This window comes from Bubalus bubalis, chromosome 5, assembly GCF_019923935.1.
Source record: "Bubalus bubalis isolate 160015118507 breed Murrah chromosome 5, NDDB_SH_1, whole genome shotgun sequence".
Lineage (NCBI taxonomy): Eukaryota > Metazoa > Chordata > Mammalia > Artiodactyla > Bovidae > Bubalus > Bubalus bubalis.
In genome coordinates this window covers 5,027,354-5,039,832 of record NC_059161.1, presented here as the reverse complement: position 1 = coordinate 5,039,832, position 12,479 = coordinate 5,027,354, and the positions used below count along the sequence as shown (strand labels likewise).

The 12,479-nt window shown below is 38.3% G+C and overlaps 1 protein-coding gene across 1 annotated transcript; it reads left to right on the top strand.

Annotated features, from left to right (window-relative positions):
- Positions 1–5,649: 5,649 nt before the first annotated feature.
- LOC102398620 (complement factor H-related protein 2) lies at positions 5,650–12,070 on the top strand. Its single transcript, XM_006064892.4, has 5 exons — positions 5,650–5,805; positions 6,225–6,419; positions 6,762–6,938; positions 11,154–11,336; positions 11,786–12,070. The coding sequence occupies exons 1-5, from the start codon at positions 5,721–5,723 to the stop codon at positions 11,980–11,982; spliced, it is 837 nt and encodes a 278-aa protein (XP_006064954.2). The 5' UTR covers positions 5,650–5,720; the 3' UTR covers positions 11,983–12,070.
- Positions 12,071–12,479: the final 409 nt, after the last annotated feature.

The window sequence follows — 12,479 nt, the reverse complement described above, 5'->3', positions numbered from 1 at the left end:
TCCAGAAAGAAGGAACTCTACCTCGAGACAGCCTTCAAACTCAAAACTGCAACACACACACTTTCTAGGTTTCCAGGCTGCCCCCTGCAGGTTTCAGACTTGCCAGTCTCACAATCACATAAGCCAATTCCTTAAACAAATCTTCACCTCTCCATGTATGTTTGTCCCTCTGTGTGTCTGTGTGTGTGTGTGCGCGTGTATTATACTAATTTAGAATATGCTTCTATTCCTCTAAAAAGAACTCTTAATTCTTTATATAGACTTTGGCAATGAGAGATCCTAAAGGAAGAAAATCTTTAGGATAAGTTTTCAAAATTGGTTCTGGAATTTCTGGAATTTATTCTCAAATCTGATTTTTTTTTTTTTTTTGGATTTTCTTGATGTGGACCATTTTTAAAGTCTTTATGGAGTTTGTTACAATATTTCTTCTGTTTTACATTTTGGTTTTTTGGTCACAAGGTATGTGGGATCTTAGCTCCTTAACTGAGGCTCAAACCCACACCCCCGGGGTTGGAAGGTAAAATCTTAACCAGTGAACCACCAGGGAAGTCTCCTCAAGTCTGACATTTTTAACAGCATTAATGCATCTAATCTAGATGCATTTTAACTAATGCATCTACTGCCCAGAGGAAAGATAACACTAATAATCCATGGCACGCTGTGATGATAAAGATACACGAAATATCAACAATCGATACCTCCAATTGTATTTATAGGAGATGAGTATTTGATATCTTAGAGCATTTTTGTAAAACTAATGAGTAGAATTGGGTGGGCTGGTTGATCCTCATTGCACGAGACAAAATGAAGAAAGAATGAGATGAGCTCGGGAACTGAAACAGACAGTTCAGATGCTGCACAAATGCCCTTAAAGTTTCCCTGCTGACCCTGAATAAAATCCTTATCTCCTGTACTGACTGAGCTGAGATCCCTGAAAAGGAAACCCAGAGTTTCATTCTACCAGTAGCTAGATTACAGTGAAAGTTATGTTTTAAACCACACTAGGATGTCTGCAGTTAAAGTTGGAAAGAATGGGGTCCAAGAATTAGAATGAAAATGGTTGAAAAATTGGCCACAAGGAGATGGAAAGATGTATGTGGATAGATCTCTCTGATGAGCAAAAAAGGTGAGGAAATTTATGTCCAATGGGATCCTCACCAAAGATTGATCTCAGCAGAGGCAAATTTAAAAGTCAAGTGGGTAAGATGATGTGTTTGGTGGATACAGTCAGATTGTCCCCAGCCTCTGCTGCTACGTCCTGGTGGGTTCACGTACAAATGGGCCATGGTGTTCAGAACGGAAGTTATTTATGCTCTCAGAAACATGACTTCCCCTCCACGAAGCCTATCCCCTTAGCCCCTGCTGAGTGTCCTGTGTGCAGCAGCAGAGACCAGCTGAGTCTCTGGTGTGGCACAATCCCAGGGTGAGGACCACCCACCTGATGGCACATAATTCCTCTGACACTTAATCATGGAAGGGGCTGTGCTTTGTTCTTACTGGAATAGAAAGTCACTCCGGATGGACGTGCTTTCCCTGCACAATGCATCTGCCAGAACAACCCTCTGTGGAGGGTGGCGGTCCACAGAGCAATGCTTCTGATCAAGGAACTCACGTCACAGCAAAAGAAAGGCAGCAGTGGCCTAGTGAATTTTGGAATTCACTAGTGAATATATAGGCCCCAGCAACCTGAAGCAGTTCGATTGATAGAATAGTGGCAGGGCACTCAGAAAACTCAGTTTCAGTGAGTTTCCAAGGTATCAATCCTTGGCCAGGTTGTGGCCATTTTCCATCTGCTCTAAGTCAGCATCTGATATATGGTGGTGTGTCTCCTTGGACAAGATTAACAGTACCAGGAATCCAGTGGAAATGGGAGTGACACACTTTTGTGGTGTGCTGTGCTTAGTCGCTCAGTCATGTCCGACTCTTTGTGACCCCACGGACTGTAGCCTGCCAGGTACCACTGTCCATGGGGATTCTCCAGGTAAGAATACTGGAGTGGGTTCCCATGCCCCCTCCAGGGTATCTTTGCATGCATCTGAATATATTTTTAAATTAAAAGGTGCCTTAAAGCACATTAAAGAATATTTAATGTCAATAATATGCTGAAACTCTTGTACTCACTACTGTTATCTCAAGTGAGTTTTTTTTTTCTTTTTTTTTTAAATTGGTGCTTCCCTAAGCACCAGCTTCCCTGGTGGCTCAGACACTAAAGAATCTGCCTGCAATGTGAGAGACCTGAGTTTGATTCCTTGGTCAGGAAGATCTCCTTGGGAAGGAAATGGCAATCCACTCCAGCATTCTTGCCTGGAGAATCCCATGGACAGAGGCTGGTGGCTATAGTCCACTGGGTCTCAAAGAGTCAGAGATGACTGAGGGACTTTCCCTTTATAAGCACAAGAAAGAATACATGGTGGAGTAAGGTCCAAAGACACGTTGGTTTCCATAGAGCCCCAAGCAAAGCTGGGTGAGAGGACATGAGAAAGTGATGGTGAGATGGAATCAGTTATTCACATATGCTTCACCTAGCTGAGAGAGAACTTCAGTGATTTTTGAGAAGTGTTTAATTTAAAAATTAGATTTTTATATCACTTTTGGAGCCAGTCTGTTACTGTCTTAAAAAAAAAAAAAAGACTTGTAAAAGTACATATCAGGGAATGAATTCAATAAACTGTTGGGAAACCACTACTAGGAAATCAGGGATTTTTAAAGCTCTTTGAACTTTGATATTTACTAAGTAACCTCACTTAACTAGCATCATATTGATAGAAATCCCCTTAAATTCAGTCACACTTGATGAGCCGCTAAACAACCAAACAACACAACTGGAATATGTATATGAACATGCCGTTGGGAATGTCTAATATACTGTTACTACTCAATGTCGTCCTCACCCTGTGGGTTTCCTGTGCTCATGGAAAAAGTTGAAACAGATCTGAACACTCAGTTCCCCTCCTGAGTGTAACTTCATGTTTATCCACCTCCATGTGCCTCTGTAGAAATCGTCTATATTTGTCATCACGATGGAGGGTAAACTTACAGGAAAATTCCTGCACACTCTCCTAGGGAAAAAGAAAAGTCATAAATTAATTAAAAGTTTTCTGGTTTTTTGAGTTGCACATCAAAAGGACTCTCAATACTAACTATGCAAATAGAGAAAGACAAATGCCATATGATATCACTTAAATGTGGAGTCTAAAATATGCCACAAAGTAACCCATTTATGAAACAGACTCACAGACATGGAGAGCAGACCCGTGGCTGCAACGGTGTCGGGGCGGAAGAGTAGGGAGAGTGGGATTAGCAGATGCGAGCTACTATAGATATGAAAACAACAAAACTACCATATGGAGCAGGGAAGTGTATTCAGTATTGTGAGACAAACCACAATGGAAATGAATGTGAAGGAGAATATATGCATAACTGAACTATTTTACTATACAAGAGAAATAAACACAGCATTGTAAATCAACTATACTTCAATAAAAATATATTTTTTAAAAGGGTTCTATTTTGTTTACCAACCAAAAGGCAACTGTCTGTCACCTCACTCTTTCTGGGGAAAACTTCTCTTCCCTGCTGAATTACATTGGTGCACAAAACGTAATCTCTGGGTGGGTGTGTATTTCTGAGCTCTCTTCTTTCTACTGATCAATTTGACTATCATTAGCCAACTACCACATGGTGATAAACACAGTACCTTAATTATAAATCTAGATATCTGGTATTATGAATCTTCTTTTATTTTCAAGATTGATCTGGCCATTGGCACATGCATTTTTAAATCATATCATTAACTTTTGGAGGACAGATTAAAGAATCATCATCTACTTCTTCCTTGATTTGCATTTTAACATTTTTCTCAGTTTTGTTTTACAATTTGCAGTGTAGCACTCTTCAAACATTTTCTCAAATGCATTTAATAAAGTTTTTTAAGTATTTATAAAAGTCAGTGTGGCTTTTAATATTTTTTCAATTTTTGTTTTTATATGAATTTTTTAATATAATTGGTCTAATAGCCTTTTTTTGGTGGAACCCTTAATTTGTAAACATTACATGTTATAATTATGTTTTACTCTGCCCTTACCACTTACCACCGTAATGGCTTTTTTTCTTTTGCCTTAGTGATTTCAACATCATCTGGACTATTTATTATAAAACACTCTTTATTATTATATGGTAATTCTCTTTTTAATTTTATTTTATCTGATTTTGGAGTTTCATCCCATAAATACTCAGGTGGATTTTGTAGATAAGGAGAAATATGAAGATTTGGGGGAATTTCCCCAAAAATGGGTAAATACAGGGCCCAGTTTAGTTCCATTTTTTCAAGGGTTGGGCACTTACCATTTTCTGCTTTCTTTCAGTATGTCAAGTACTCATTGCTGTAGTTTGTATTAGTTTATAATATTTCTTTATAGAAGGGTTGGTTGCTATAAGCTGTTTTTCTATTCTGGAAGTTTTAATTACATTAGTAAATAATTTAGTATTTTGAAACTATTATAGTAATGTTATGTAAGGAAATAATAAATAATTTCCGTGCATTAAATCTCACATTGGTGACTGATCTATTTTCTTCTCCTTTATAGTAGTATTATATTTTCCATGTTAATTATCTGCTTGATAATTAGATAATAGAATTTCTTGATAATAGAAATTCTATTAAAAGAATTACAGTTTAAATGATGACAAATATAATTGGTTATATAAATACACACATATAAACAAAATAAAGAATAAAAGCCAATAATAAGTCAGTGAAAGAACAGATGAAGATTCTTGAGTTATATTCCTATAAAAAGAAGATTATCATTGTGTGCATCTGAATATGTTTTAAAATTAAAAGGTGCCTCAAAGTATGTTATAGAAAAGTAAATGGCAACCCACTCCAGTATCTTTTCCTGGGAAATCCCATGGACAGAGGAGCCTAGCAGCTAGAGTCCGTGGGGTCGCAAAGAGTCGGACTCAAGGGAGCACACACACAGAGCACATTCAATACCTAATGCCGAGAATCCACGGAAACTCCTGTACTTATTAGCATGATCCCAAGTGAGTCCCCAAAAAACTGGTGCTTCCCTAAACACAAGAAAATATAGAGGGTGGAGTAAGGTCCAAAAACACATCAATTTTCATAAATCCCTACCCCACGCAAAGCTGGGAAAAGGTAAGTAAAGGCCATGAGAAAGTGTTAGTGACATGGACGCGGTTACTCATTTGGCTGAGAAAGAAATGGTGTTTTTTCGAGAAGTGTTTAATTTAAAAATTAGTGTTTTATATCACTTGGGAGGCCAGTCTAGTACTCTCCCTAAAAAGAAACAAACTCATACAAGTACATTTGTTGTTGTTCAGTCACTCAATCGTGTCCGACTCTTTGTGACCCCATGGACTGCAACACACCAGACTTCCCTGTGCTTCACCATTTCCCAGAGCTTACTCCAACACGTATCCACTGAGGTGGTGATACCATTCAACCATCTCATCCTCTGGGGTTCCCTTCTCTTCTTGCCTTCTGTCTTTCCCAACAGACAAGTACATATCTGGGAATGAATTCAAGAAATTGTTTTGAAACCACTACCAGGAATTCAGGGATTTGGCAAAGTTCTTTGAACTTTGATACTGAGTGACCTCACTTAACTAGCATCTCATTGATAGATATCCCCTTAAATTCAGAGTCACACTTGAGGAGCTGCTAAACAACCAAACAACACAACTGGAACATTTGCATGAACGTGCCTTTGAGAATGTCTAACATGCTGTTAGTACTCAATGTCATCCTCACCCTGTGGGTTTGCTGTGCTCATGGGCAAGGTAAGTTGAAACAGATCTGAACACTCAGCTTCCCTCTTCAGTGTAGCTTCGTGTTTTACCTACTTTCATGGGTCTTTATATTTTAATAGGCGACTTGTAGAAATTGTCTGTATTGTGTCGTCATGATGAAGAGTAAACTTATAGGGAAATTACCTCATACTCTAAGGAAAAGAAAATACATTATGTTTTCTCTCTCTTCTTTTCCCCTGTATAATGTCAGTATTAGAAACACTTCCAAAGAACATAAACATCCTGCGTTTCTCCAGGACCTTTGCACCCTGTTAGTTATAGGCTGTCCCAGATCTCTATCACTACTACAAGTGAGATAATTAAGCTAAGAAGAATAATAAATTCATCAATGGGATTATTAACATACATAAAACTACTCACTAATGTACAATAACTATTTTTTTCTTAAGGAAAAACATGTGATTTTCCAGAAATAAAACATGGAAGCATATATAATGAAAATAGATATAAAAAAATCTTCCCAGCTGATGTAGGGAAATATTTCTACTACACCTGTGAACACAGCTTTGTGGCTCCTTCACAATCACTCTGGACTCGAATAAACTGTACAGAGAAAGGATGGTCCCCAACACCAAAGTGCCTCAGTGAGTAAGCACCCTCCTCATTACCAGGATGAATTATCAGTGTGTCCAGGGGTGGAGAGGCCGTGCCTGAAGGAATTGCAGGGTCTGGACAGTGGAGACCAGAGGAGCCAGCAAAGATGACCTAAGACAGTTATTATGAGAAGATGTCTGTGGAAAGTGACTTTACAAATGAAAAATGTTTTCATTATACAAGTTGGAATTAATGACATGGCATATTAATTTTTTACATGCATGGCCAAATTTTAAGAAGCAATTTTTTTGTACTTGATTTCTCTTTGGAACTTCGCAAAATGTCATCCTCTTTCATTGCAAAATGAGTACCAGTCATTTTTTGCCTTTTAGGACAGTGCTTTTTCCCTTGGGTGGAAAATGGTCAATCTACATCTTCAGGACAAACGCACCGAGAAGGTGACATCGTTCACATTGTGTGTGAAACTGGCTACAGCCTCCCAAATGGTCAGAGCAACATTACCTGTGGAGAAAGAGGCTGGTCCTCCCCTCCTGAATGCCGTCATGTCTGTGAGTAACATGCTGCGCTCTCAGGTCCGGTATTCACTTATATTTTATAGAGAAATAACAATATTAAGTGCAGGCGATATTGCTGTTGCCACTATCGTTACCTTTTCAGTTCAAGGTTCCAACTCTGCCTAAGTAGAGCTGCAAATATCTGGGTCATCACTAGAAAATCATTTTGTCTACTTGCATAAGTTAAATGTAGGTAATAATAGCAAACACTAGCCAAGAACTTGGTGAAAAACTATAATTCTCACATTATATAGTTTCTTCAGTGAATGATTTTTATCAGAATCAACAAATCTTGGTAATACATATTGTGCTGCTTTTGAATATACAGCATTTTAATGTAAATCCTAATAGCTTCACATAATGTAACAATGCATCAAAAGAAACAAGTCAAAATATGGTTCTCTCATGGAACTTTAATGGAGAAGGCAATGGCACCCCACTCCAGTACTCTTGCCTGGCAAATCCCATGGATGGAGGAGCCTGGTAGGCTGCAGTCCATGGGGTCACTAAGAGTCAGACACAACTGAGCGACTTCACTTTCTCTTTTCACCTTCATGCCTTGGAGAAGGAAATGGCAACCCACTCCAGTGTTCTTGCCTGGAGAATCCCAGGGATGGGGGAGCCTGATGGGCTGCCGACTATGGAGTCGCACAGAGTCGGACACAACTAAGTCACACGAAGTGACTTAGCAGCAGCAGCATGGAACTTTAAAAGGCAGCCAGTTGACTCTGACAAGGTCCTTCAGCAAGTAAGTATATGATACATAGGGAGGAAACAAAGGGAAAGAAAACTAGCCTTTTTCAAATTTGTCAAATTGAATATTTCAGTTACCACATGTGGCTTTTACTTGAACTTAGGACAAGCCTAGTTATAATTGTTGAAATAGGCCATTCCAGTTGTTTAATGATCTTTCCTATCACGATGATGCATGTTTTCCATAGCACCAAGCAATTCCCTGAAACTGTCTAACTGGAAATACCGTCAGTTCCCACAGGCAGGTGCTCAGGCCCCCAAGACTTCTTCCTCCCACCGCCCACTTCACAAGTCAGTCACCAGTCTAGCTTGTCATCTATGCTTTTGTCTACGGGCTATGTATTAGAGGGTCCCACCTCTTCTTCCCGTTCAATTAATTTGCTAGAGTGGTTCACAGAACTGAAAGAAACATTTGGTTTCCCAGATTCCCAGCTTAAAGAATATAAAGAACATAACTGAGGAACACTCAGATGGAAGAGATGCACAGGGTGAGGTGTGTAGAAGGCGAGGAACTTCCAGGCCCCTCATGGTAGCCACTCTTCCAGCACATCCACGTGTTCACCAACCAGGAATCTCTCAGAATCCCATCCTTTTTTTCTTATGGAGGTTTTACGACAGGGGCAAATTGATTAAGCCATGCGCCATCAGCAGTTGATGCGATCTGCAGCCACTCTTCCCTCCCTGGAGGTCAGGGTTGTGGGACTGAAACTTTTAATCTTCTCATCACAAGGTTGGCTCCCCTGGCAACCAACTCAGGTGTTTTCCATTGTGTATATACAATGGAATACTACACAGTCACAAAAAAAGAATGAAATAGTGCCGTCTGTAACAACATGGATAGCCCCAGAGAATATAATCCTCAGTGAAATGCACTCAACTCAGAAAGTCAAATATTCTGATATCATTTATATATGGAATCTAAAAAATAATGTAACTGAATGTATATGCAAAACAGAAACAGACTCCCAGATATAGGAAGAAATTCATAGTTACCAAAAGATGGAAGGAAGTAGGGAGGGGCAAGGTAGAGGTATGGGACTAAGGGGAACAAACTACCATGTATTATACAGAACAGATATGCCACACGGGTATATGGTATAGCAGGGGGAATTATAGTCTCTGTCTTAAACTACGAGGGAGTATAATCTATAAAAGTACTGCATCACCATGCTATACACCTCAGACTAACACAGTGTTGGAAACCAATTGTACCTCAGTTAAAAAAAACCCAATCATCCTGTTTGTTAGTGAGGATTCAACTGGAACTCTCACACACTGCTGGTGGGAATGTAAGATGGTACAATCACTCTGAATATCAGTGTGGCAGTTTCCTATAGATTTAATCATGCATGTATCAGATAACCCAGCAATTTCACTTTTAAATATACAGCAGGAAATAGGAAATACATGTTTACGTGAAGACTTGAGTTCAAGTGCTCATAAATAGCTCAATTATAACTGCCACAAGCTGGAAGCACTTCAAAAGACAGTCAACAGAGGATAAAATGGATAAACATGCTCACGTTTGTATAAAGCTACTCTGCTCCACAATGAAAAGGAGTGAGCTGATCACGCAAGACACCACGGAGCAGACGGGGCCCGACATTTGATGCCATAAGGCAGCCAGATGCAAGAGAAGGCATGTGGTATGAATCCATAAACAAAGTTGTAGGAAGGCAGCATTGCTCTGGAGGGACAGAAAACATGGGCTTCCAAGCGGAGGAGTTGTGGGAGAGGAGTGGAGTAGAAATGGAGCAGCAGAACTGTAAAGGGAGAAGGAAACTGCCTCTAGTGGGTTGGGTTTGTGACACTTAGACATTGTCACATCATTGGCTGACACGTGGATTTCATTGTATGTGATTCAAATCTGAATAGAGGTGATTTTAACCATTTTTAAAAATCACCTTTATTGGGTGATTATGGAAAACGAATCTAAAAAAGAGTTGATATATGTATAAGAGATTCACTTTGCTTTCCACCTGAAACTAACACAACATTGCAAATCAACTATACTGCAATAAAAAAAATTTCCAGGAAGAGATACATGTACATGTATAACTGAGTCACTTTACTTAACACTGTACTGAACACCTGAGTCACTTTACTGAACAGTTCAGCTGTGCTCCGATATAGAATAAATTTTTTTTAAATGAGCATTTGCAAACCAAACATATAGGTGTCCAAAAAACTGTAATGTGATTGAATTATTATTAATTGAAGAAAGGAAACAGAAGCAATCTGCTAAACAGAGATTAATAAAATAGTGAGAGAATATACAAAATTATTAGAAACAAGAAATTCCAAACAGAAAGAAGAGAACAATTACGAAATACAGACAAAAATAGCACAGAGATTAGAGTGATGTCAGCAAGATAAAGGATAAGATGCTCCTCCTGGTATCCCACCTTCAATAATAAAAATTTAGCATCTATCCACAAAAGTAACTTTACGGCAGATGCAAGATCCAGGTTCCAGGAGACCATGAAACCCCCAGGGTGCAGTCCAAACACAAGGACAGGCATCTTGTTCCCTTCCAGCGCAGGTGAAAAGTCTAGACTCATCAAAGGCCCCTGCTGATCAAGGTGAAGAGAGGGTTACTCATAGGTTTCCTCTGTGGTGTTTTTCTAGACTAAGTCCTGTACTGTGAAAAAAAATGTTTCTGCCTTGCTAGGTTGGTCCTTTCCTGGGCCTGTGTCTAAAGAAAGCAGAACCTTCTTGTGACCTTTTTGTTTGTTAATTTTGCCTGAATGTGAGATCATTTCTGGGTTGCAATCTCAGTGCCCGGTCCTGATACATACAAAGCGAAGGGAAAGCTCCAACAACCAGTGCATTGTAACTCCTTGAATCCCAAGGTCTCAAAACAATCTACTTCCTTTCTACACTCTTCACAACCTCTTATGTTGGTTTTTATAATTCTGTTCAGGATTTTTAGTTAACAGAGGGAATATGTAACAGAAGAAATAAGCAGAAATGTTCCCTTCTCATTTTGTCCAGACAGAAAGCCTGAAATTCCCTTCACATTATACACATTTGTAATTCCTTGAGTTTTATTTAAGAAGTTGATGTTTCTCTTGGGAAAAAAATGAAAATCAATTTTAAAAATAACTAAAGATTCAATAGCCATTGCAGTATGCTTAATACCTAAGACCAAGAAACTTCCTTTGTTTATGGTAGCAATCCATCTTTCTAGCATACATTCATTAAGGAAAACATTTTTAAGTACCAGAATACCACGAAGCAGACATGTTTGTTAATGTCTAATGTATGCTTTCACATGGGGTGAAAGGAAGGCCTTAAAATGTGACTCTCAGTTTAAGTGATTAAAATTCCTTAAATGAATCATTTCTGTCATCAGAAATCATAAATCTTGATATTACCTATTGTGGTATATTTTTATTTGCTTTCTTTCACCTCTGTTTTTCTTTGGTCTCTCAATAAGTCAAATTATGTTTTTAGACCCTCGAGGAAGATGTGGGCCTCCTCCACCAATAGACAATGGAGACACTGTCTCATTCCCATTATCACAGTATCCTCCAGGATCGGCTGTTGAGTACCAGTGCCAGGCCTACTATGTACTTCAGGGAAACAGACACATAGTGTGTCGGAATGGAGCGTGGTCTGAACCCCCAAAGTGCTTAGGTAATGCTTTCATCTTCTCATAGGTCCTGGGAAACTCAGTGTAATTGGTATAACATTTTGCTATTTAGAATAGAAATATTATGGATTAACAACAATTCTATTGAATGCGTGACTAACAGATAATAATACATGAGAAAATAAAGTTTGAAAAACTCTTGTTCAAGGAATCATAGCAATGAAAGATTATTTAATATAAACCCAATGTGATATTGACTTCATGACTCCATTATAACACTGTAATGAATTATAACACTGTAATAAATTAAACGTAGCACCTCATTTTAATATCATTAATTGGAATCTACATAATGGATTTTCAGTGAGTTGGCTTGGAAAAGATTTTGAGAATGTAATCCTGGACGAGTGTAGAAGATTCTACTTGGAAGTCTAAAATCCAGAGGGATATACTTGTATACTACTTAATGTTCTATGTTTCTTTTTAACTTCAGATGCATGTGTTATTTCAGAAGAAATGATGAAACGACATAACATACAGTTAAAATGGAGAGATGATAAAAAACTTTATACTAGAACAGATGACACTATTGAATTTACATGTAAACGTGGATATCGCCCAACGACACCAATTCATACGTTTCGAGCAACCTGTCATGCAGGAAAAGTGGTGTATCCTCATTGTGAATGAAACATTGGTTAAAATGCAGTCATAAAACTGAACTTTTCATTATTAATCCAATTCTTATTTTATCAAGTAAACCAGAATTTATGTTAAATATTATGTGGATGGTGCAATTATAATCCAGGTGACCAACTAATCACTTCTTAAAAGCACTTCATTAACACTTGGAAAGTCAAAATGCTACATGTCCTATTTATAAAACATCTTTGGAAAGAAATTAGATGCAATCACTTCAGTGCCTCCTTCCATCCATCATTCTAACTTTCTAAAACATTCTCCATAACTTCTGAAGTTTTCTGAGACTTTATTTCATAAAAAATGCTTATCTCCATCCTCATAATATCATTTCACAAACACGTAAAAACCTGTGTGTCATACCTACATTAGTCATTAGATCTAGTTTATTAGATTAGTAATTAGATTTCATTTCTTTTTATGACTATGTAATATTCCACTGTGTTTTTGCACCACATCTTCTTTATCCATTTATCTGTTGATACACA